This window comes from Dendropsophus ebraccatus, chromosome 8, assembly GCF_027789765.1.
Source record: "Dendropsophus ebraccatus isolate aDenEbr1 chromosome 8, aDenEbr1.pat, whole genome shotgun sequence".
NCBI lineage: Eukaryota > Metazoa > Chordata > Amphibia > Anura > Hylidae > Dendropsophus > Dendropsophus ebraccatus.
The window spans coordinates 100,023,536-100,050,454 of NC_091461.1; the positions used below are offsets into that span (position 1 = coordinate 100,023,536).

Genomic DNA, 26,919 nt, shown 5'->3' on the forward strand with positions numbered 1-26,919 from the left:
AAAGGCCAAGATCATTGATGGGTACTAGAGCGATGGGACCTATGGGAGAGCCTGGAGAATTTTTTTGAAGCTTCTAAAGGGAGCCTAGAGGGCTGAGAATTATAAAACACATGATTGGATAAGCGGGACTTATTGAAGTTCATTTAGGGCTTCTGGGTTCTATAAGAAGATCCTAAAGGGGTATTCACCTACCAAGATAAAAAAATAAATTGCTCCCAAACATAGCTGGTCTTACTCACCAAGTCCCTCTGAGTATTTTGAGAAATCTTCCGTCTTTCTAGCTGCTACCGTTCCATAGTTTTTTAAAAAACGATCTATATCCAACATGGAGCTAGCCAGAAAACTACATCTCCCATCATGCAATGCTTATGCCTGATTAGTCCATAGCAGATATAGCAGAGTTGAGGTGAGGTAGTGACATAGCAGAGTTGAGGCCGTGACATTACTATGTCACTGCCTCAACTCTGCTATGTCACTGCCTCAACTCTGCTATGTCACTGCCTCAACTCTGCTATGTCACTGCCTCAACTCTGCTATGTCACTGCCTCAACTCTGCTATGTCACTGCCTCAACTCAACGCATCCACTGCCTCAACTCTGCTATGCCACTGCCTCAACTCTGCTGAGTTGTGGTACTGACATAGCAGAGTTAAGGCAGTGGCATAGCAGAGTTGAGGCAGTGGCATAGTAATGTAACTGCCTCAACTCTGCCACTACCTAAACTCGCCGCTCAGGGGCGGGGGGGGGGGGGGGGCACACAGTGTCGTAGGGAGACAGTGATCAGCAGCAGCTGTCACTGTTTCAGTGCCCTCCTTCACATTAGTGGGCAGGGTTGGAATCGCTAACCCAGCCCATTGAAGAGACGGAGGACATGTGATCCCGACACAGAGGATGGGGGCAAGGAGAAGGGAGTGGTGTCAAAGTGGACTGAGATTTGATGATTCTATGCATTAAGTGGGGGTGAATGCAACTAGATAACAGCAAAACTGGGCAGAATCCATAATAAATTGAAATTGGAAAGATGGAAAGCTACGGGTGGGCAACGTATTAATGCCAAAATAATTTTGGAAGGAATACTCCTTTAACCCTTAGACGACCCAGGGCGTATAGTTACGCCATGGAAGTCTGTCCCCAGACGACCTAGGGCGTAACTGTACGCCCTGGGTGTTTCTCCCACAATGAAGCGTGCTCCGGAGCGGAGCGCGCTTCACAGCAGGTGGGGGCCGGCTGCAGTGAGCAGCCGGGACCTCACCAGTAATGACACGCTGCAGCGATTGCGCTGCCGCGTGTCATTAACTCCTTAAACGCCGCGATCGCCTGTCCCCTGTCACTTACTGATCGGGACCCCCGCAGTGTGACTGTGGGGGTCCCGATCGGTAAAACGGACTGCCGGAGGTCTCTCACCTTCCTCTGTGCGGTCCGATCGGCGATCTGCTACACTGAGCCTGCACAGGCAGGCTCAATGAGCAGATCGCCGATAACACTGATCAATGCTATGCCTATGGCATAGCAATGATCAGTGTAAAAATCCAAGTACTGGATGTACAAGTCCCCCAAAGGGACTTCAAATGTGTAAAAAAAAAAGTTAAAAACACTAACACACAACCTCAAAACCCCTCCCCCAATAAAAGTTGAAATCACCCCCCTTTCCCATTATATATATAAAACATATAAAAATAAACAAATAAACATATAATATACCGTAGCGTGCGTAATTGTCTGATCTATTAAAATATAACAAGCGTCATTGCGAACGGTAAACGGCGTACACGAAAAGAGGGGAAAAAGTGCGCAGATTACCGATTTTATGTTACATTATATATATAAAAAAAATAATAATAAAAAGTGATCAAAACGTCCGATCTTCACAAATATGGTATTAATAAAAACTAGAGATCATGGCGGAAAAAATGACACCCCATACAGCCCCGTAGGTGAAAAAATAAAACCGTTATAAGCGTCACAATAGTCCCATTTTATTTATAATTAATTGCCAAAAAAAAGGATTTCATTTAAAAAATATATATAACATTAGAGAATCTGTGTAACCTGCATGTGGTTGTGTTCGAACTGACCTATAGAATAATGGTATCATGTCGCTTTTACCATATAGTGCATTACGTAGACACAGGAACCCCCCAAACGTTACCATTTTGCATTCTTTTTTGCGATTTCACCAATTTACATCTTCATAAATAATATATTTGGAATTCCATCATACATGTTATGGTAAAATGAATGACGCCATTACACAGTACAACTATTTCTGTAACAAATAAGCCATTACATGGCCTTGTAGATAAAAAACTGAAAGTGCTAGAGCTCTTAGAAGGGGAGGAGGGAAAAACCAAAACACTAAGATCAAAATTTGCGCGGTCCACTGGGTGATTTTGGGTCTGGTCCTCAAAGGGTTAAAGGATGGATGTAAGTATATCATAACTGGAGTGACACCCGTACACATAAATGTTGTATAAATAACAGCCACGGCTTCCATATCTCCGTTCCTCTTTTGCTGCAGATCCCGGATAACTGCAGAGAAGTTTGATCGGAGAAGTTTCCGGGTGCTGCGGGTCTCGGCTGCATATATGGAAATGAGCAGGAGGGAAGCCATTATCTGCCGATCCGTCTGGTGCACACAATGAATAATGGCGCCGTCTCCGCGACGCAGGTGACTCCTGCCAGTCACACAAATCCTCGTCTCCCAGCTCCGCTCTTATCTCTTCATCTTTTCTCTTTTCTATTATACAGAAAGGGGTTTTTTTTCTCCAAACTTCAAGGTCAAGCAAAGAAAATAACGGCAACCGTAAAGACGTCAGCAACGCGCCCGCCATATTCTGCTGCCCGTGACAGACATTATACTGTTTTTCCATCAGTAGATCCTCACTGACCCTACAAGCCTCGGCAAATAATGGATACACAAATCCAACACAAAGATTAGACTGGAAATCTTCAGCATGGCGCAGGGAAATGTGCCATAACTTCAGTTTCTATGGAACTTTGTGGTTTCTCCAAAATACTCAACACCAGTGACCTTTGATCTGAGGCTTTCGGGATGCAGCAAAACTACAACTCCCAGCATGTTGGAAGAAGTAGTTCTGCATCATCTAGAGAGCCACAGTTGTTGGTCAGAGACTGCTATAAGTTGACAGGATATGCCACAAGAGACTGGGGACTATACTGAAACTGGGGCAGCAGAACAGTAAGAGGTGCAGACTACAGGGGGTTGTCTGGCCCTCGTCCACCTCAGGCCCCGTGTTCTCACCAGACTGATGTTGTCGTCCTCGTGGATCCATCTTCCTCCTTTCATGCAGGACAAATTATCCTGGCTGCCGCTTTTTATCCATTTCCAGATTATCTCGCTGGCTGATGATGTCATCAGCCATTATTCGCTCTCCGATAGATAAATACCTGACTTACATCATCCGCCCGTGACATGCCAAAAATCTCCAAACCGCCGCGCTCAGGAGTAATGTCCGAGATCCATCACCAGCACATGCACAAAGTGTTTATTCCTCAGCTATTACTTATCTGTGCAATCACCGGCGCGGCCGGCACCACAATACGGTCACCGCGATGGATGGACAAGCGGCGCATTTACAAGACAGGCGCGTCGCTGTTTAATGTGTCTGAGGAGGTCGCCAATAAATGTAATGAGCGGGTGAGGCTGCTCGGGGGATGAATGGTCCTCCAAGGATGAAGGGCCCAGACAACAAAAAGATGTTCCCCACTGGTCACTACCTCTGCTTACTGCACTGACTTTCTTCACTGTTAGCTGCTGTTACCTCTGCTCCATTAAGTCGCCGCTCTGATCAGTGACTCTGACTCAGCTGCATTGTCTATAGGGTCTCAGGTAGTCTGACACGCCCCTTATGTCACATCAGATGCTCAGACACCCCACTTCCACCCATGCTGTACGCGGCAGCTCTGCTCCTCTCCCATACTGTACGCGGCAGCTCTGCTCCTCTCCCATACTGTACACTGCAACTCTTCTGCTCTCCCATACTGTACACTGCAGCTCTTCTGCTCTCCCATGCTGTACACTGCAGCTCCGCTCCTCTCCCATGCTGTACCCTGCAGCTCTGCTCCTCTCCCATGCTGTACACTGCAGCTCTGCTCCTCTCACATGCTGTACACTGCAGCTCTTCTGCTCTCCCATGCTGTACACTGCAACTCTTCTGCTCTCCCATGCTGTACACTGCAGCTCCGCTCCTCTCCCATGCTGTACCCTGCAGCTCTGCTCCTCTCCCATGCTGTACACTGCAGCTCTGCTCCTCTCACATGCTGTACACTGCAGCTCCTCTGCTCTCCCATGCTGTACACTGCAACTCTTCTGCTCTCCCATGCTGTACACTGCAACTCTTCTGCTCTCCCATGCTGTGCACTGCAACTATGCTCCTCTCCCATGCTGTACACTGCAGCTCCACTCCTCTCCCATGCTGTACACTGCAGCTCTGCTCCTCTCCCATGCTGTACACTGCAGCTCCGCTCCTCTCCCATGATGTATACTGCAGCTCCGCTCCTCTCCCATGCTGTATAAAGCAGCTTCGCTCCTCTCCCATGCTGTACACTGCAGCTCCGCTCCTCTCCCATGATGTACACTGCAGCTCCGCTCCTCTCCCATGCTGTACAAAGCAGCTCCGCTCCTCTCCCATGCTGTACAAAGCAGCTCCGCTCCTCTCCTCTCCCATGCTGTACACTGCAGCTCTTCTGCTCTCCCATGCTGTACACTGCAGCTCCGCTCCTCTCCTCTCCCATGCTGTACACTGAAGCTCTTCTGCCCTCCCATGATGTACACAGCAGCTCCACTCCTCTCCCATGCTGTACACAGCAACTCCGCTCCTCTCCCATGCTGTACACTGCAGCTCTGCTCATCTCCCATGCTGTACACTGCAGCTCTGCTCCTCTCCCATGCTGTACACTGCAGCTCTGCTCCTCTCCCATGCTGTACACCGCAGCTCTTCTCTACCTACATGCTGTACACTGCAGCTCCTCTCCCATGCTGTATTCTGCTGCTTTGCTCATCTCCCATGCTGTACACTACAGCTCTGCTTCTCTCCCATCATGCTCTACACTACAGCTCTTCACTACCTACATGTTGTACCCTGCCGCTCTGCTCCTCTCCCATGCTGTACACTGCAGCTCTTCTCTACCTACATGCTGTACACTGCAGCTCCTCTCCCATGCTGTATTCTGCACCTCTCCCATGCTGTACACTGCTGCTCTGCTCCTCTCCCATGCTGTACACTACAGCTCTGCTCCTCTTCCATGCTGTACACTGCAGCTCTGCTCCTCTCCCATGCTGTACACTGCAGCTCAGCTCCTCTCCCATGCTGTACACTGCAGCTCTGCTCCTCTCCCATGCTGTACACTACAGCTCTGCTCCTCTTCCATGCTGTACACTGCAGCTCAGCTCCTCTCCCATGCTGTACACTACAGCTCTGCTCCTCTTCCATGCTGTACACTACAGCTCTGCTCCTCTCCCATGCTGTACACTGCAGCTCTGCTCCTCTCCCATGCTGTACACTGCAGCTCAGCTCCTCTCCCATGCTGTACACTGCAGCTCTGCTCCTCTCCCATGCTGTACACTGCAGCTCTTCTCTACTTACATGCTGTACACTGCAGCTCCTCTCCCATGCTGTATTCTGCTGCTTTGCTCCTCTCCCATGCTGTACGCTACAGCTCTGCTTCTCTCCCATCATGCTCTACACTACAGCTCTTCACTACCTACATGCTGTACCCTGCCGCTCTGCTCCTCTACCATGCTGTACACTGCAGCTCTGCTCCTCTCCCATGCTGTACACTGCAGCTCTTCTCTACCTACATGCTGTACACTGCAGCTCCTCTCCCATGCTGTACACTGCTGCTCTGCTCGTCTCCCATGCTGTACACTGCAGCTCTTCTCTACTTACATGCTGTACACTGCAGCTCCTCTCCCATGCTGTACTCTGCCGATCTACAGACAGAAGGAGGGGGGGGGGGGGGTGGCTAAAGGATGTATTACACTGCATGATTGTCCTGGGGAAGCAAGGGCTGACCTGTCGGCTCAGCACTCACTTCCTGCTACTTCCATGCTCACTGTCTATGTGTGTAGCAGCACAGTGAAGGAACAAGAGCAGGTGCCCAAATGATCCTTAGATCCCATTGACATGGAGCGACGCGCTGCAAACCGTTGCTAACCAGGATCAGGATCTTTCGGTGTGTTAAAAGATTACTATAAGCCATTGTCGTGCATGCCAGCTGATCACTGCCTTCCTACATGTCCTATTACACTAAATGATTATTATCCTAAACTGTTAGCAGGCCTGTATTTAGAGTTCATGCTGCCCTAGGCACTTTGCACGCAGAGGCAACAACCCCCCCCCCCCCGCCATTACTGTACATGCATGGTATATACCCTGGCACTTGGGTGCCGCTCTGCTTGATGCCCGCTGTTCTCATCAAACAGACGTGATGGAGGAAGGAGGCCGGGGACGTCTTAGTTTGGGGACTGGTTCTGTCCAGTGTTGGGCTGGGGTACCTGGAGCCCACCAATATACAACCAGTGAGACACCACATGCTGACCCGCTCCTTTCCTGAATTGATCTGTATCTGTGACAAATCTCAGAACACCCTTCATTTATACAGCTCTCAGGGTATGTTGGGAGTTGTAGTCTCTGAGAGGACAACCCTGTAATAAATCACTGTGTGCAGAGGCTCCTGGTGGCTGCAATCTGTGGGTGACAACCATCAGCCCTGAAGGTCCAGCAATACATCAGTCTACACTGTACTACAACTTCCAGCATATCCTGAGGGCAGTAGACTGTCAGTACATGCTGGGAGTTGTAGTTCCTGCAGCTGTTGTAGTTGGGTCCTAGGTGCATTATACACTGGAGGCTTTGTGGCATATAAGTATACATAGATCTGTGGGGGCTCAGTGCAGGGAAGTGACCCCAGAACCGCACTAATAGGGGATAGAACAAAAACATCTCCCCCTATATCTTATTAGTGATGTTCTGGGGTCACTTCCCTACACTGAGCCCCCACAGATCTATGTATTCTGATCTCCCACAAAGCCTCCAGTGTATAATGCACCTAGGACCCAACTACAACAGCTGCAGGCACTACAACTCCCAGCATTTACTGACAGTCTACAGCCCTCAGGATATGCTGGGAGTTGTAGTGCCTGCAGCTGTTGTAGTTGGGTCCTAGTTTAAAAGTTTGCGCTAGTGTACTGTAGTGACCGCAGGGCTGTGTCAGTACACTACTGCAAACAATACACTGACCCATTGAGACCCCAATGGTACACAGGCTCTGCACAGTATAGAAGTGATTACAGTGCAGTTACTAATGACTCACAGGTGACGTCTTCTCGAATTGCCGTCGCTAACTTTTTGCTTTCTTCTCCATCTGGCGCAGCATCATGAAGACTTCTCCGACCACAACTCGTCTGCAGGCGGGCAGCTGGGGGTGACTGGGGAAGGGAGGCAGCTGGGGGTGACTGGGGAAGGGAGGCAGCTGGGGGGGACTGAGGAAGGGAGGCAGCTGGGGGTGACTGGGGAATGGAGGCAGCTGGGGGGGGGGGACTGGGGAAGGGAGGCAGCTGGGGGTGACAGGGGGAGCAACTGGGGGAGCCAGGGAGAGCAGCTGGGGGAAAGGGAGAGCAGCTGGGGGGCAGGCAGCAGGAAGAGGCATCTAGGGTGGCAGGGGAGAAGCTGGGGTTCAGGGGGGGCTGGGGCTCAGGGGAGAAGCTGGGGTTCAGGGGAAGAGGCTGGGGGTCAGGGGAAGCGGTAGGGGGGCAGGGGAGAAGCTGGGATTCAGGGGGAGAGGCTGGGGGTCAGAGGGAGAAGCTGGGGGTCAGGGGGAGGGGCTGGGAGGCAGGGGAGCAGCTGAGAATGCAGGGGGGAGAGGCTGGGGGCAGGGGAGAGGCTGGGGACCAGGGGAGAGGCTAGGGTGCAGGGGGAGAGGCTGGGGTGCAGGGGGAGAGGCCGGGGGGCAGGGGAGAGGCCGGGCAGACGCTGGGGGTTAGGGGGGAGAGGCTGGGGGGCAGGGGAGAGGCTGGGGGGCAGTGGAGAGTCTGGGGGCCAGGGGAGAGGCTGAGGGTAGGGGGAGAGGCTGGGGGGCGAGGGAGAGGCTGGGGGGCAGGGGAGAGGCTGGGGGCCAGGGGAGAGGCTGAGGGGGCAGGGGAGAGGCTGGGGGCCAGGGGAGAGGCTGGGGGTCAGGGGAGAGGCTGAGGGGGCAGGGGAGAGGCTGAGGGTAGGGGGAGAGGCTGAGGGTAGGGGGAGAGGCTGGGGGGCAGGGGAGAGGCTGAGGGTAGGGGGAGAGGCTGCCCCAGCAGGGGAGCAGCTGAGGATGCAGGGGGGCCGGGGGGCGGGCAGTCGCTGTGGGGCAGGGGGGAGAGGCTGGGGGGGAGACGGGGCGGCCAGGAGCAGGATGGGCAGGCAGGCTGGTTCCCTCCCCCCATGCAGCGCCGGGGACCGGGCTGCGGGGCAGGTGTTGAGCTTCCGGCACACACAGTCTGGCAGAGGCCGGAAGCTCACAGCTGCAGCCCCGCAGCGCCGGATCTTCTCTCCTGCTCGACAATGACGTCACATCACGTGAGCGCCGCCCATCCTGCTCCTGCTCCCGGACGCTCCGTCACCCCCCCCCCCCCGGCGCGGACTAGGAACCCGTGGGCCCGTGCCTCCGGAGGTTTTTTTTTTTTTTTTTAAATAATAAAAAAGTGCTCCCTGCGGGTGCCGCCCCCCGCAGGGGACCACGGGTGCCTAGTGGCAAATACGGCCCTGACTGTTAGTAATCGGTAAGTAAGTAAGTAAGTAAGGCCGATAATCATTTACTGTAATGGTGCGTTTACACAGAGATTTAATCGGACAGAATTTTGGAGCCAAAGCCAGGAATGGATTTCAAAATGGGAGAAATCGCAGTCTTTTCTTTATGACCTGTTCTCTATTTATATCCTAATAGGGCCTGGAAAAAAAAAAAAAAACATGGCAGACTTTTCTCTGTCCTCAGGCTGGGTGTGGGTTTGCAGCTGAGTTCCATTAAAGTGAGAGCTGATTTATAATACCAAACAACCTGAGGACAGGGGTGGCGCTGTATTTGCAAGAAAGTATCTGTGCTTTCTCTAGTCCTGGACAACTTCTTTAATAAAGGGGTGGGATTTAACAGCATTAACATTTTGTTGCTGAGGAGCAGCGATCACTGTGACCACCAGGGCTGTGGAGTCGGAGTTGTGGAGTCAGAGTTGGAGCTAGTTTTGGCTGGAGTCGGAGTTGGAGCTAGTTTTGGCTGGAGTCGGAGTTGGAGTTTGTTTTGGCTGGAGTCGGAGTTGGAGTCGGAGCTAGCTTTGGCTGGAATCAGAGTTGGAGTCGGAAAAAAATGTACCGACTTCAGGTTTAAAAAAAATCTTTAAAAAATGTAGAATTGAATTTTGATATGAATTTTACAAGTTTTGCTCATGAATATATATTATGAGCAACATTCTAATAGGACACTAGCCCTATTACATAAGGGGGGTCATGGAAAAGTTGTCGGTCACTATTTGGCAGTTTGTTTCTGAGCTGGAAGAGTCCATTGTGTGGGGGGCTGTGTGCGCGCTATGGCTGCAGCAGGCTGTGTGTGTGCTTGCTATTGCGTGCCTCCACAGTGACCTTCTATATCACTGTGTGACCTCTATATCACTATGGCTGACCTCTATATTACAGGTATCTGGCATGGTTAGCAGTGTTTCTTCAAGTATGGTGAATATTTAGTTAGAAACATAGAAGATTGTCAGCAGGAAAAATCACCTGCTCCATGTAGTCTAGTTCGGAGTTGTTCAGGACATGGAGGCTGGAGACTGGCTGCATCCACTGCACACACAGGAGAAGCTGCTTTATATACAGTATTCCTTTATTCACTCAGAAGTCGCCCCAGGATCATGTAGGACATTAGGGAGAAGCTGCTGAGCCAGTGTGATAAATAACTCCCCTGGTATATGATTGGCCATTTATGAAGGAGCAGGAGTCGGAGTCGGTCCTGATAAAATTCAGGAGTCGGAGCTGCAGCTTACCAACTCCACAGCCCTGGTGACCACGGCTCTTGGTTAGTTACCTCGGGAGAATTTCGGGACACCTTCCTGCACACTAAGTATTCTGATGTAGATTCTACATGCACGTTACGTCACAGTTTACACTTCCATGCCAATACTAGTTTCTACATGGAATTTGGGTGCAATATTTTTTTTTGCCAAAATACATCTCAGATTTCTCTTCTTCACAACCTGTGTGTGAGTGGCCCCTCAGGTGTCTGGATCCGAGGTTTCTATAATGATGGAGAGTCCGGCCTGTGATGTCCCGGGGCACAGACTGCCGGCCGCACCACATTAGGCTGCTATGAGACGATGTGTGAGGACTCCATACCTCAGCGTCATCACCGAACTCCATCCGAGGGGCTGATATTACTCATTTCTTGGATACATTAACTGCATGAAGCATCAATTAAAGCATTGATTGCGGGAGTGCTGGGAACTGTGAGCGAGTAATGGGCTGTGTCCCAAGCTGCGGATGGAGTAGAAGACACTCAGGACGCCTCACACTCGCCTCTGCCTGACAAGTGATTGATATTATGACTCAATTATAACTGGAAACCCCATAACTGCCTCTGAGGATGAAAGGCGGGTCACCCGGGTCACCACGTGAACCTATGACCACCCATCTAACTGAGCCAGCTCCACCATCATCCCCAGACGCTGTATGGCGAGCAAGGGCCCTGGCAGCAACAGAAGACCTATAGGGGGACAGGACTCAGCAACATGTATGAGAGATCTATAGAGAAAGTGAAGACAACAGAATGCATACAAGATGTACAGAGGGACTGGAGTCCGCAACATGTATATGGGATCTATAAGGAGGTGGGAGTCAGCAGCATGTATAGAAGGTCTATAGGGGTCTGGAGTCAGCAGCATGTATGGGAGATCTATAGGGAGAGTGAAGTCAACAGAATGCATACAAGATGTACAGAGGGACTGGAGTCAGCAACATGTATATGGGGTCTATAAGGAGGTGGGAGTCAGCAGCATGTATGGGAGATCTATAGGGGGACAGGAGTCAGCAGCATGTATAGAAGGTCTATAGGGGTCTGGAGTCAGCAGCATGTATAGAAGGTCTATAGGGGTCTGGAGTCAGCAGCATGTATGGGAGATCTATAGGGAGAGTAAAGTCAACAGAATGCATACAAGATGTACAGGGGGACTGGGGTCAGCAACATGTAAATGGGATCTATAAGGAGGTAGGAGTCAGCAACACCTACACTCACCGGCCACTTTATTAGGTACACCATGCTAGTAACGGGTTGGACCCCCTTTTGCCTTCAGAACTGCCTCAATTCTTCGTGGCATAGATACAACAAGGTGCTGGAAGCATTCCTCAGAGATTTTGGTCCATATTGACATGATGGCATCACACAGTTGCGGCAGATTTGTCGGCTGCACATCCATGATGCGAATCTCCCGTTCCACCACATCCCAAAGATGCTCTATTGGATTGAGATCTGGTGACTGTGGAGGCCATTTGAGTACAGTGAACTCATTGTCATGTTCAAGCAGAAATCGAGACTCATCAGACCAGGCAACGTTTTTCCAATCTTCTACTGTCCAATTTCGATGAGTTTGTGCAAATTGTAGCCTCAGTTTCCTGTTCTTAGCTGAAAGGAGTGGCACCCGGTGTGGTCTTCTGCTGCTGTAGCCCATCTGCCTCAAAGTTGGCTGTACTGTGCGTTCAGAGATGCTCTTCTGCCTACCTTGGTTGTAACGGTTGGCTATTTGAGTCACTGTTGCCTTTCTATCAGCTCGAACCAGTCTGCCCATTCTCCTCTGACCTCTGGCATCAACAAGGCATTTCCGCCCACAGAACTGCCGCTCACTGGATGTTTTTTCTTTTTCGGACCATTCTCTGTAAACCCTAGAGATGGTTGTGTGTGAAAATCCCAGTAGATCAGCAGTTTTTGAAATACTCAGACCAGCCCTTCTGGCACCAACAACCATGCCACGTTCAAAGGCACTCAAATCACCTTTCTTCCCCATACTGATGCTCGGTTTGAACTGCAGGAGACTGTCTTGACCATGTCTACATGCCTAAATGCACTGAGTTGCCGCCATGTGATTGGCTGATTAGAAATTAAGTGGTAACGTGCAGTTGGACAGGTGTACCTAATAAAGTGGCCGGTGAGTGTATATAAGAACTATTGGTAGGCAGTAGCATCTATTACAGATCTATAGGTAGGCTGGCGTCAGCAACAAGTTTAGAAGAACTGTAGGGAAGCTGGAGTCATCAATACGTATATAAGATTTTTAGGGAGTCAGCAGCATGTATATAAGCTCTATAGGGAGGCTGGAGTCAGCAGCATGTATATAAGCTCTATTGGGAGGCTGGAGTTAGCAGTATGTATATAAGCTCTATAGGGAGGCTGGAGTCAGCAGCATGTATATAAGATCTATAGGGAGGCTGGAGTTAGCAGTATGTATATAAGCTCTATAGGGAGGCTGGAGTTAGCAGTACATAAGATCTATAGGGAGGCTGGAGTCAGCAGCATGTATATAAGCTCTATTGGGAGGCTGGAGTCAGCAGTATGTATATGAGCTCTATAGGGAGGCTGAGTCAACAGCATGTATATAGGCTCTATTGGGAGGCTGGAGTCAGCAGTATGTATATGAGCTCTATAGGGAGGCTGGAGTCAGCAGCATGTATATAAGATCTATAGGGAGGCTGGAGTTAGCAGTACCTAAATAAGATCTATAGGGAGGCTGGAGTTAGCAGCATGTATATAAGCTCTATAGGGAGGCTAGAGTCAGCAGCATGTATATAAGCTCTATTGGGAGGCTGGAGTCAGCAGTATGTATATGAGCTCTATAGGGAGGCTGGAGTCAGCAGCATGTATATAAGATCTATAGGGAGGCTGGAGTTAGCAGTACATAAATAAGATCTATAGGGAGGCTGGAGTTAGCAGCATGTATATAAGCTCTATAGGGAGGCTAGAGTCAGCAGCATGTATATAAGCTCTATTGGGAGGCTGGAGTCAGCAGTATGTATATGAGCTCTATAGGGAGGCTGGAGTCAGCAACATGTATATAAGATCTATAGGGAGGCTGGAGTTAGCAGTACATAAATAAGCTCTATTGGGAGGCTGGAGTCAGCAGTATGTATATGAGCTCTATAGGGAGGCTGGAGTCAGCAGCATGTATATAAGATCTATAGGGAGGCTGGAGTTAGCAGTACATAAATAAGATCTATAGGGAGGCTGGAGTTAGCAGCATGTATATAAGCTCTATAGGGAGGCTAGAGTCAGCAGCATGTATATAAGCTCTATTGGGAGGCTGGAGTCAGCAGTATGTATATGAGCTCTATAGGGAGGCTGGAGTCAGCAGCATGTATATAAGATCTATAGGGAGGCTGGAGTTAGCAGTACATAAATAAGATCTATAGGGAGGCTGCTGCTTCACTGCTAACACTCAGGACACTATCACTTGTTAGGGACACAGACAGCAGATCTATTAGAGTCAGTAAAGATACATACAATGCGGCACTCGCTTCAATTCCACTTCACTTTATTAAGCCATACATGTAACAATGATGCACATCAATAAAGTAGCCTAAGTTATTCGTGTGCATCGTTGTTACGTGTATGGCTTAATAAAGTGAAGTGGAATTGAAGCGAGTGCCGCATTGTATGTATCTTTACTGACTCACGTTGAAGCCTTCATCTTGTGTAGCTGAGCACCGTGGTATCCACACTGAGTGTCCAGGTGAGCCGAATTCATTTGACTGCTGCGAGGTGGGGAGATACTGCCGGAACTCCACTACTTCACATTGATGCAGATCTATTAGACTTGTTCATGTTCCTGGGGCTTGGCCTGTCCTCTAAGCACCGGCCTCCTCCTGAACTTGTTCTGCACAATAGCCAATGTGAGGCAGCAGAGCTGTAGTGTAGAGCATGGAGGACACATGATGAGCTGGGAGGTGGAGTCCAGACTACCATAGACTCCAGTAGATAATGCAGCTGAGGTGCCGTCACCGATCACAGAAAATCCCTCTCTCTAAAGTCAGCCATTTAAGGTCACTGGAGCGGTAGGACAGTTGCTTTTCACAATGAATAGACGTGGTTCTTGTTTGTGGATTTGTTATGGTGAGGCTAAATTGGGCCGGTTATATTTTATATACTTCCTCCGTGAATACAATTATAGGATATTTTGAAGTATTTGTTCTTTTGGTCATTTATTGTAAGCTATGTATGACACTAGGCCACATGGGTGCCAAAGACCCCTGCAGTAAATGTTTATTTGTTCTATACATTATCTACACCCAGTCTGTATTGTTATAGTTGCCACTCCTGTAGTCAGTTCTATGTGCAGTGTATGGAGAAGTGTACATGACCCCCAGCTGACACAATATCACTGTAACTGAACCATACAGCAGGGTCAGAGGCCCAGGGATGTGGCTGCCGCCTGTCACATGGGCGCTGTCAGCAGTGGCACCTCCAGGGTTCTCCCAATACAAATGGATGCCCACGCCAAGCCCAACACAAATTTTAATGCGAGTCCTGTCAATAGCGCAGGATCGGCGTCCCTCGGAGCAGGCGCTCTAATTAAATGCTGCTGAGATTTAAATAATTCATCTCCTTAACACCGATCGATTGCAGAGATTTTGCGTCGGGAGAAAGAGAACAAGAATTAACCCTTTCTCTGCCCAGATGGGTGGACACGGAGCTCACATCTATGAGACAATAAAATGGGAAACATGCTTAGCATGCTACCACCCAGAAACACTCACCTATCCCGCTGTGGGGTCTCCCTATGTGCTGCAGGCTCATGCCCTTATTCATATCTAGGAGTCCGTTCTTAGGCCAAGTACCGATGGCAAAACTGTAAGCCTGCGGAGAAAAAAAAACGAGAGTTAGGGGCATTGTCCACTATCAGTATAAACAGTGAAATCAATGGGATGGCTGCCGGATTATCAGATTTTGGATTATCAAACTCATAGTACAGTCAATGAAAGTTAAGGCCCTATTCCACGGAACGATTATCGTTCGTATTCGGCCGATATCGGCCGCTACGGACGATAATCGTCCGGTGGAATAGAGTGCAACGATCATCCGACATCGTTCATGTCGGCTGATCGTTGCAGTCGCTTGTTTTTCAACATGTTGAAAAACAAGTGACTGATATAGCAGCGATCTGCTGCCGTCGCTCCGTTGAATAGGAGCATCGGCAGCAGACGCTGCTATATCCTATGGGCTGTCCGGACAATCAGCGATCCCCCGGGCAGCCCATCCCCCCCCCCCCCCCCCCCCCCCCCCCCCCGCAGCTCCCCGCCAACCCCCTCCCGCTCGCTGCAGCCGCATTGAATAGTGGCGGCAGCGAGCGGGGAACGAGGAGCAAACGAGCGCTGAGAGCTCCTCTAAACGACCTGTGGAATAGGGGCATTAGTTAACTACAACCTGCGGTTGATACACCATCCTCCTCTTCACTGATCATAGCGTCTCTGCACATTACATATTGTGCTCAAAACAGCTGCTGGATTAGCAGAATTTCTGGATTATCAAATGCCAGATTAAAAGGAATTTCACAGAATCTCACAGGAAAGCAAATCCCATCCAAATATTGAGTGTTATCATAAACGTGACATTTTTTACGACTCAAGGATTCCTCAGGCTTCCAGGTAAAACTACAACTCCCTTCATGGCAGGGCAAAAAGAGAAGTGTCAAAGATTGGGAAACACTGACATAAGTGCATGATAAGAGGTGCAGTTTAACAACAGCGTAAAGTCAAAGATTGGGGAACATAGACTTAAATGCATGATGAGAGTTGTAGTGATTAGAAGACACTCACACCACAAACTAGAAAACACTTAAAATCGCAGAACGTACAGGTCCCTGTGTAACCCTAGGTCTATACCGTAGGAAGGATTGTGATCGCTCAGGTAAGTATGTGGCGCCACCTTCAGTCCCAGCCAGCCCTTTCTACTTCTCTGTTCCTAGGAAAGCTGGGTGAGGACCAGTGTGACAGTTCTGAGTTCACTGCAAACAAATTGTAGAAGTCGGCCCTTTTTCATCCATTTAATGAGGTTCCATAAAATAGTAGTAAAATTATCCAAGGTAGGACAGTACACACAGTACACACAGTCTAGTCATATGATTGAAACGCCTCAGACTGTGTGTACTGTATGTTTTTCTACCTTGGATAATTTTTTCTAATATTTTATGGAACCTCAATAAATGGATTTCATAGTGAGAAAGTCCTGACTTGTACAATTTGTTTGAATTCAATTCATAGGATTGAAGAGTCCTATGGACGTGTACTACCCCGGTGAGCTGGTGAGTTCTGAGGCCATTCTGGGGCCTGGGAAAGATGGACTAATAGTGTCTACAATACCAACAATAGAGATCTCCACTGCTGCAGATCTCACGTTATTCTCCATTTTCAGGATCTCCGCTTGCTGTTAGTGAATGGGAAGTTTCTTCTTATATCAAACATCTGAAAACTAAATGGCCTACTCATACACAGCTGAGTGTTTGCTGCAACAAAACAAGCCTCCCTGGTGTCCTGGCCTCCCTGCAGAGATGGACGGTGACATTAGCGCTGAGTTATCCGACATCAGTGCCTCCCCGCCATTAAGATCATATCTGACATTTGTGTAGCCGTCACGGCTCCTGTCACTGATCATAATAAAATCTGGCTGCTCATGTGTCCCCGGGGGGCCGTAAATTACAGAAAGACGCGCGGGGCCCGGATCCTCATTGACTTCTTCATTTTTATCTGTTTCTTTTTGCTTGAACTTCAACTAAAGACCGAGAATTAGAGCAAGGCCCAAAATGTGACAGAGAGGATGAAGACCGACAACGGGGCGATACAAACTGTAGAGCAGGGCAGCTTTCTCCCACCATAGCCCACCACCCCTGTCCAGATGTAAGAAGAGGATGGAGACATACAATGGGGAGATATAACCCAGAGCGCAGGGCCATGTCCTCCAGTCACCACCTACCACACGGATCCCAAAAATGGGATGACAGAACCCACAGTGCAGGGTGGTGTCCTCTTGCTATCATCCACCACCTGGATAAAAGAAGAGGATGGAGAATGACAACAGGGCAATATAAGCCACAGCACAGGTCTGAGTCCTCCTGCCGTCAACTCCGCCCAGATCAGAGAGGAGGATGGAGTTTGACCCACCACCCCAGTAATGTGCCAGGTTCTGGTCTACTTCAGTAGTTTTAGCAAAAAGGAGCTCTGAGGTTGTGGTCCCCGACCTGTTGCTAAACTAAACTACAACTCCCAGCAAGCTGGAACAGCTGTCAACTGATGCATTCTCTATACTGATGTTCCCCAACCTGTAGCTCTTTTACTGTTGCAAAACTACAACTCCCATCACGTCCTATCATTCCTTCTTCTCAATGTTCTCTAGCTTTTGTCTCTTAAGCTACTGCAAAGCTACAACTCCTATCATGCACCGACAGCCTGATTCAAAGTATGATGGGAATTGTAGTTCTGCAACCTTTGAAGTGTAACATTGAGGAACACTGCAATGCGAAAAAGAAAAAAAGAAAGAATGAATGAAGTAACAGAACATGTTGAGGGCGATGGTCTCAGGCAGAAGCCGTGAATCCAGGCCATATGTTGCAATGACAGCTTAGGTAAAACCCCTTGATGGTGTCACGTGTAGTCATGTATGACATCATTATGCTGTATAAGATGCATGGACTGTATAGTAAACGTGATTATTGGTATAGAGTACTTGGGGCTGAATGACTTCACAGCTCAGCATTGCCAACTCCACTGTTAAGGCACTACCACTCCCATCCTCATGCGGTCAGGTGAGATGACCCGAGCAGTCTGGGCCCTGTCTGCGATGATAAATAAACCCGATGGTAAGTGTGACTCCTCCATTGCGTTCTGGCTGTTTATATTCGCGCTGTCCTCCGCCGTAATAACATACGGTTGTTAATAGCAGCGCGGAGACGGCGACTTGGCAGCAGATTTCCCAGTTTAATTTGTAAATCGTTCTCCCCTGGCGTGGAGCGAGATGGCGCAGGGGCCCCGCACAAATTGAAATGTAAATTGCTTGGGAAGAGGATGAAGCAACAGCAAGACGTTGAATATAGCAGGTACAGGGGCAAGGGGCTGGCACGGGCGGACAAAGCGTATTGTCATGTGTGCGTAGGGCACAAAACACATTGAGGGGTCCAAGTGTGGGGGGGGGGGGGGATGGGCTCGGCTAAAAGGAACCAGCTTCTTAGTGGTCTCGGGGACGCCAAGAGAAGAGTCAATCCATTACAAAGGCCTTACTGTACTTACTGGGCTCCAGGTCATAAAGAGCCCCCAAACTCATCACACATCTGCTGAATTTTCCTACTTTTGCAGATCTGCACTTCAGCTGCATTGGACTGGACTTGCTTATTTACAATATATATAAGGTTAGGAGAAAATGTGTCTAAAATCCTTTATCTCCAAGTAGCATTTAGATGAGAATTTGACTGACAAAAAATTCTCAAATTTCACCCATTTGCTAATTCTGATGAAACACAGCCTTAAAGGGGAGCGCCAGCCATGACCGTCGCTGCATTCCAACAAAACACTTATCCCCCTGTCTACAGGATTGAGAAGTGTTAGTGATTAGAATCACTCTTTAGGCCAGTTTCACGCGTAAAGGATTGCAGTGGATTTCACGCTGCGAGTTCCGCATTGAAATCTGCTGTGATACTGTGTTCTGTCATTGTGTATGGGTTTACATACTCACAATGGATTTTCCTTTCTCTGCGAGTATGTAAATCCCCATCCCCCTAACCCACTGCTGCCCGGTGAATACTTTACCGGTCCGTACTCCGGCGTGCTTCGTGGCTCCCTTCTCCCTGACGTCCCGCTCAGCCAATCACTGGGTACAGCAGGATGGTGCACTGATTGGCTGAGCGAGACGTCAGGGAGCCAAAGAAGCAGGCCGGAGCGCGGACCGGTAAAGTATTCACCGGGCAGCAGTGGGTTAGGGGGATGGGGATTTACATAATCGCAAAAATCCGCTGCAAGTATGTAAACCAATGCAGAAGAACAGAACACAGGATCGCAGCGGAATTTGCAGTGGAACTTGCAGCGTTGAATCCGCTGCAATCCTGTATGTGTGAAACTAGCCTTAAAGTGTCACTTTCAATTTTAACTTTCAAAATGTAAATCAACAATAGATGTGATATAAAAAAAAAATTCCAATATACATTCATTATTTTTTTTTCTTTTCATGCTGTAAAACAAAGCTATACTAACCAAAAATCCAGGTCCAGTCTCCACAAGGCAGAGTTTTAGTCTTTAGTGCTGGCTGAAAAAAACAAGACTAAACACATTGGGGGAGATTTATCAAACATGGTGTAAAGTGAAACTGGCTCAGTTGCCCCTAGCAACCAATCAGATCCCACCTTTCATTTTCCAAAGAGTCTGTGAGAAATGAAAGGTGGAATCTGATTGGTTGCTAGGGGCAACTGAGCCAGTTTCACTTTACACCAAGTTTGATAAATCTCCCCCATAGAGTCTGACCTGTACAGAGAGTCACGGCTTCATTAACCACATGACTGCCTTCTCTGTGAGTGCAGGTGACCTGAGAAACACAGTCTGTATTCAGACTCAGCCACGACACAGGAAGTGCAGTGTTTTCCCTGATAAAAACAAATAAATGAATGTAAACTGTAAGCTTGCTTTACATAACATCTATTGTTGATTTAAGTTTTAAAAGTTATAATGACAGACACTTTAAGGCTATGTTCACACAGTTTTTTCCCCCACAATAATCCCATGTCCACATTGAAATGTGCATGAAATCCGCTCATCTGTAAACCCAACTCAGGAACGGACCTATTTATGATCAATTAAATCCTAATAAAGGTGTTGACCTGTTTGCATTGTTAAATTAACCCTTCAGAGTACTGACAAGGTGATTTTTGGGTTTGACAGCAGTACTTCCTTTCCCTAACATGTGTAGCAAATCACAGAACCTACTCCTCTCTGCTATGCCATGACACAGTAGTGGCGAAAGGGCCATGGACTGAACAGGCTGCACAGGGCTGGGTGATTACTTACACAAGAGATCAAGAAACATCAAGAGATTTAGGAGTGGTCAGATATGAGAGAGAAGCGTGTACTTATCTTTCAGGATCATCTAAAGCCCCTATTCCACGGGCCGACTGGAGGAGCAAACGAGCGCTCGTTTGCTCCTTGTTCCCCGCTCGCTGCCGCCACTATTCCACGCGTTCGAGGGGGGGGGGGGGGCAGGGAGCTGTCCATAGCATATGACGCTCATTCCGGTGCAAAACCACTTTCTGTGTTCTCTCTGCACGAAACCATGCCCCAGCTTTCTATATTCTGTCTATGCACTAAGCCCCACCCTCAGCTTCCTGGGTTTTGTCTCTACCCTCAGCCCCACACCTGGCTTTCTGTGTTCTCTCTGCACTAAGGCCCACCTCAGCTTCCTATATTTTGGCTCTGCACTAGTCCCCTGCTTCAGCTGTCTGTGTTGTCTTTGCACTGAACCATGCCCCAGCTTCCTGTGTTGTCTCTGCACTGAGCCCCTGCCCCAGCTTCCTGTGTTGTCTCTGTCCCAGGCCCCAACTCCTAGCTTCCTGTGTTGTCTCTACACTGAACCCCGCCCCAGCTTCCTATGTCGCCTCTGCACTAGGCCCCTACTCCAGCTTTCTGTGTTGTCTCTGCAATGAACCCCGCCCCAACTTTCTGTGTTCTGTCTTTGCACTATGCTAAAAATAAGTCAAATGAGTTAGAAATCTGCTTCCAAAAATACAGAAGTTTCAATCTGGACTTAAGATGTAAAGTTTCTTACCAAAAACATTTCATATAAAAGTCACCATACTGCTGTGGTGCCTATTTCCACTGGGGAAAAATACAAGTGGTAAAGTGACAAAAAGTCACCATGCCTAGCGCCCACCCATACAAGTCTAATTTACGATGCTGTGCAGAACCGCGACAAAATCTGGTTTGAGATTGCAGTCTATATATCTGGTATAAGCACCAGATCAGGAGCACGTAGAGGCGGCTGATTGGCGGAGCACTCTCCGGTAATTTATCAGCTAATAACGCCATATTTGCCGTCTCGCACTTCCCTGTTAGCACATAATTAAGTGGTGCGTACGTAGGACTCCTCCGCAGCCGCTTCCCTCCCTCTTAGCCAAACAGGCGGCTCTGAGGATAATTAATAGATAAGAGCGTTAATCCTACAGGGAGATGAGGAGCAATTAAAACTCCTAATTAAGTCTGCGCATAATTCACTGGAATTACCGCGTGTGTACACAAAGGGGAGCACGTTCCGTCACGTCCGCCCTCCGATAAACAGGTTGTGATGTCTTTATTGTTCAGGCTTCTCCCTGGTCAAGACCTCGGCCTATGCCAGACGCAGATCACAACAACGCGGTGCAAGAAACGGAACCCAGGACGCACAGAAAATCTGGGCCTGGCGGCAAATCTGGAGATTCCGCATCTTGGGCACTGTGTGGTGCTCTCAGTCTCTTGCAAAACTTTAACTCCCAGCATGTCCTGACAGCCTGCAACAAGATCATATGCCACAGGTGGGGAAACACTGCTCTGTAACACAAGTTTGGGTATGCTGGGAGTTGTAGTTTTTCAACACTTTAAACACCACGAGTTGGTAAACACTGTCCTATATTAGTGGTTGGGGCATGCTGGGAGTTTTAGTCCAGCAATAGCCAGAGAGTTGCAGCTTGAGGAAAGTAGATGTGCACAATGAAACATGTCAGCGCTAAACCAGCCAGGTTTGGAATTCAGGGGTCTAGGAAAGCTGGGTGATCAAAAGCTACCATTATAGTTTGCTGTAAACTAATACAGCCACAATTACAGATCACAAGTAATCAATTACAGTAACAAGTAATCAAAGTCCAGAAGATTAAGTATGTACAGTATTTCAGATGGAAAGTGGGATGTTTTGCTGCGCAAGTCCGGAGTCTGGAAAAGCTGTGTGGTCAATAATCAACACAGCCGCAACACAGACTTCCCAGCATTCCTGAACAGTAGTTATCCCTATATCCCGAAAAGCTGAGTGACTCCTGATAGGAAGAGGATTCCTTTGACTTGAGGAGCAGATGAAGGTGAGAGCAGGAGCGGGGCCCCGATGATGGCCCCCGCCTGAAGGTCAGGTTGTCACATTATGAATATTCAGCGCACACCCATCGATCGCTTTTTAATTGTTTTTTTTCCTGGTGTTGGAGGAAGTGGCGCGAGCATTGATCGACTTCTGAGGAGGCCGCACAGATAAGAGGAGGAAGACTGCGGCACCGCCGCGACAAAGACTGTCAGCCAGGTGAAGACGCGCCGATCCTCATGTGCTGCATACGACACGGAACATAAATCATTAATACATATCATGGTGCGGATCTGACCGCGGAGCTGCCGGTAGGTGCAGATCAATAGCTCATTAAAAGTCAACAATATTCATACTAGTGATAGAGGGCGCAATCTCAAGAAAACGCCATAAGGTGGACAAAATAGTATGGTGGCCAGTGCAGGGGGTCAGGGCAGGTAACTGCTGGCCAAGGCCATACATGCGCTCATATTCACCACAGACAAATCGTCCTGAGCGCTTGTCCTCGCACGGAGGTCATCTCAGAGGAGGTTGTAACCTCCAGAAAGCTCCAGAACTTGACACGTTTAACCTCGAGGACGCGACAAATCTCTGAAAAAATAACGCAAAATCACACGCGCCTGCCACACGAGACCCCGGGGAGGGGGGGGGGGGGGGGAATCACCAGCGATTGATATTAATCTAAATGCAAATGTGACTCCGAGTCTGAAGACGCAAAATCCTGAGAGAAGAGCAAAATATGAAGTCAAAGTGGTGACCGGCTAAAGGGCCCACAAATAACTAATATACCATAAAGAATACAGCACCGAGACAATACAAGGTGTAACTCAGAATCAGTACAGGATTAGTAATGTATGTACACAGTGACCCCACCAGAAGAACAGTGAGTGCAGCTCTGGAGTATAATACAGGATGTAACTCAGGATCAGTACAGGATAAGTAATGTAATGTATGTACACAGTGACCTCACCAGCAGAATAGTGAGTGCCGCTCTGGGGTATATTACAGGTGGTTACTCAGGATCAGAAATGCAATGTATGTACACAGTGACCCCACCAGCAGTATAGGGAGAGCAGCTCTGGAGTATAATACAGGATATAACTCAGGATCAGTACAGGATAAGTAATATAATGTATGTACACAGTGACCGAACCAGCAGAATAGTGAGTGCAGCTCTGGGGTATATTACAGGTGGGTACTCAGGATCAGTAATGTAATATATGTACATAGTGACCCCACCAGCAGTATAGGGAGAGAAGCTCTGGAGTATAATACAGGATATAACTCAGGATCAGTACAGGATAAGTAATATAATGTATGTACACAGTGACCCCACCAGCAGAATAGTGAGTGTAGCTCTGCAGTAAAATACACCATAGGTAACATCATGTATGTACACAGTGTTAATTTTTACTGAACTTGTGGCAAGATGGAGCTGCCGCCTGTCGAACTATAAGAAAACATCTCCACCATAAAACTCAGACGGCCCCTCCCCCTCCCGACACATAAGTCACAAAAGGCAGAGGGGAAAATGGCAACATGAAATGGTCCGAAATTCCATTTATCAGGACAAATAATGAAATAACAATCTGCGCCCATCAGCCTTAAGAGCGGCGGCGGTGATTTAAGGTTGCAGTAGCAGGAAAGCGGGTATAATGGGTGTTTACTCATGCAAAGAAAAAAATCTGTGAGTGATGTCGGGGGAGAAGATTGCGGTAACTAGTGAAGAATAACATAGCGCGCTCCTCTGTCAAATCACACTGGAATTTCAGTAATAGATTCTCGGGCTGACACTCCATTCGATTCGAAGGTGATCCTCTTTATCCCATCACATCAAATATTAAACGCCTGTATTAGCGCCGTCACCTTCGCGGCTTATTCCGCCTGCTTTATTTTATTCATCCTGTAATGGTTTCAGCCATTCTGATATTTTCAATGTTATCTAAACAGGCGCTAATATGCTGGGGCTCTTATCAGAAGGGGGGGGGCAGCTGGGCGCCGTCTCTCTCCGCGGTCACATTGTGTTCCTCTGTGTATTCGGCCGCTTCTCCCCGGGGTTTGAGCTCGGCTCAGAAGGAAGATGGAGGGTGAGGACAACAGCCTGGACCGGTTTGACGGATGCCTTTCAACAAGGGCAGTGTAGCTTGTCAGAGCCTGAGTGGGAGATGAATTCCAATATCTATTCAGGCTCCCGCCGGATGTCACGCAATACGGTTTAATATTCCTAGATAAAGCGGCAGAGCCATCACAATCCTGACACCAGGAGTCATTCACTCAAGTCTTCGCCCCTCCCGCGCCACATGCCAAAAGTCGTACAATTACTAAGTGATGCCGCCATGTAAGTGACTGCGCTTATAAGACGGAAGGAAGACAAAAGAGACAACACTTGAGTCCTGAACCTAACACACCGAGCACTCTACACAGACAGGTAACATCTACAGGGTGGTGAGGCCACCATCCTGAGCATTCAAGTCAGGACAAGTGATGTCACCATACAAGGCACAATGACATCACCAAATGTAAGGTTGATCAGTCAATAATGTTGTCACACTTTATGCGGTGACATCACTGAATAGATGAACCACTTATATTCAGTGACGTCATCATGTCCTGGCTGGAGGGCTCAGAATGATGACATCACTACCTTGCAGATTTGATCGACACCTGTATACACCACAGCGCCACTGCCTCCTACGTATGTCTTCCCCTCGCAAGCTTCAAGGATATTAGTAAAGCTGACAGAAGTCTACTCCCCAGTTAGATTCAGGCAGAAGTCTCTTCTTGGGGGCCATTGTCTAGGTCAGGTAAAGGCTGGAGCCCCTGGCCCCCTGTGGTGTTGGGACATTATATGCTGCTAGTCCTCACAGGTAGTGATGAGTGAATTTATCGAATGTTCAAGTTAGTCTATGAAGCCTTTGGCTGTATCAATGTTTTTCAGGACTCCCTAGGGCGGCATCCAACTTCAAATGTTCAGCATTCAGGCTCGGATGAAACTGAACGTTCGGTAAGTTCGCTCATTACTACTCATGGGATCACATTATAAAGAGCATCTTGTGCCGACAGGACCAGGACAGATCTTCATCCCCAGAACATATTAATGAAGGCTTCTATTCACTGACAGCAGGAAAACAATGAGGAATCGGAACTCAAAGCTGCAAAACTTTTGACTGTGTGACAAATTGACTGGAATTGGAGGCCCCGATAAAGCCGTATGCTCCTCTAGGAGAAACATACTGTAAAATATATGGCAGATATCAGACGGTGGTCTTCCTGTCGCTTGCTCTATTGCGGTTCTGGACGCAGATGGGCCATATTCAATGGCGTTACCCTACAACCGTACTTTCAACACACCTTTATATAGAGAGCAGCAGTAAAAGCAGCCGCTTATAAAGGTTAGGGCAGCGTAATACAACATAGTGGTTCTTGCGGCCTCCTGCATGTGCTGCGGAGGGGAGCAGGTGCCTGGACCTCAGGGAGTCGGGGATGCTTTGTGCCTCGTGCCTCATTAGTTCATGCCCAGTCATGTGTGGCACGTCTCCCCTTGTTCTTGCCCCCTCCCCCTTCCCGTGTATCCAGGAGCTTTTCCATTAGCCCCTTTAATATTCTGTCACCCGGCGCCGGCTGCCATTACATCCGCACACTGATCGCCCTGTGAAATTACATTGCTGGAATAGAAGTGCGTATAATCAGGCAGCTCCATGCGCTGTCAGCCACAGCGATGGCGTGCCCGAGAGGCTTATGGATGGATCTGATGGGGACTACAAGCGTGTGTGTGTGTGTAAGTGTGTGCGCACTCCACATGGATTACACATACATTACATGTATTTATCCACACGGCCTGCGTTCCTCGCTGACACTCTCTGTTTGCCAAACATAAATGGCGTCAGGTTCGCTCATTTACTGCTAGAATAGTTGGAAATTTATTCTCTGGGATTTCAGTAAATCGTGGTGGATAATCGGCTGCGAAATGAGACAGACTAGGAGGCATTGAGGCAGACAGGACACCGGCAATGTAACCGACACTGCCACGCCACAGAGAGGCTCTGTGACTGCGAGGCAAAGGACCACAGCACTAAGGGGGAAGAAGGTCAATAGAGTCTGAGAAAAGAGAAGAAGAGCCCAACAACACTGCAATGAGCACAGCAATAACCTGCTGATACCATACTGGTGACCTCATCACAGATAGTGACATCATCGTGAAAGCAGCCAGGGACCATAGCTGGACGACAGAGTCTTCTGTAAATGAAACTTCATTATCGTTCAATAAGTTGTCCTGCAAGTCCTCAAGATCCTGGGGCCCCTCCTGGTGCACTTTCATACACAATGCCGCTACTCAAGACCCTGGGGACCCTCCCGATGCACTCTCATACATAATGCTGCTCTTCAGGACCCTGGGGACCCTACCGGTTTTCCTTTATACACATCGCCACTACTTAGGACCCTAGTGCCCCTCCCTGTGCACCTTCATACACGATGCCGCTTCTCAAAACCTCGGAGCCCCTCCATACACAATGGGGCCCCTTCCAGTGCACCTTCATACACAATGCCGCTCCTCAGGACCTGGAGCCCCTCCGGTGCACCTTCATACACAATGCCGCTCCTCAGGACCTGGGGCCCCTCCCAGTGCACATTTATACAGAATACCGCTCCTCAGGACCCTGGTGCCCCTTCCTGTGCACCTTCATACAGAATGCCGCTCCTCAGGACCCCGGAGCCCCTCCATACAATCCTCATTAACCTCCTCTAATTATGGCGATAGGAGTTTTTCACTCAATTAAACACAATGATCCTACAGGGAGGGGGCTGTGCTCTCCCTGCAAGGCGATGA

The 26,919-nt window shown here is 48.7% G+C and overlaps 1 protein-coding gene across 2 annotated transcripts in view; it reads right to left on the bottom strand.

Annotated features, from left to right (window-relative positions):
* Positions 1-26,919, bottom strand: part of ERI3 (ERI1 exoribonuclease family member 3) — a 150,072-nt gene that overhangs the window by 52,732 nt on the left and 70,421 nt on the right. For both annotated transcript variants that reach the window (XM_069981203.1, XM_069981205.1), the window contains exon 7: positions 14,780-14,879. In XM_069981203.1, the coding sequence (XP_069837304.1) occupies positions 14,780-14,879 (100 nt within the window). The remainder of the gene's footprint in view (positions 1-14,779; positions 14,880-26,919) is intronic.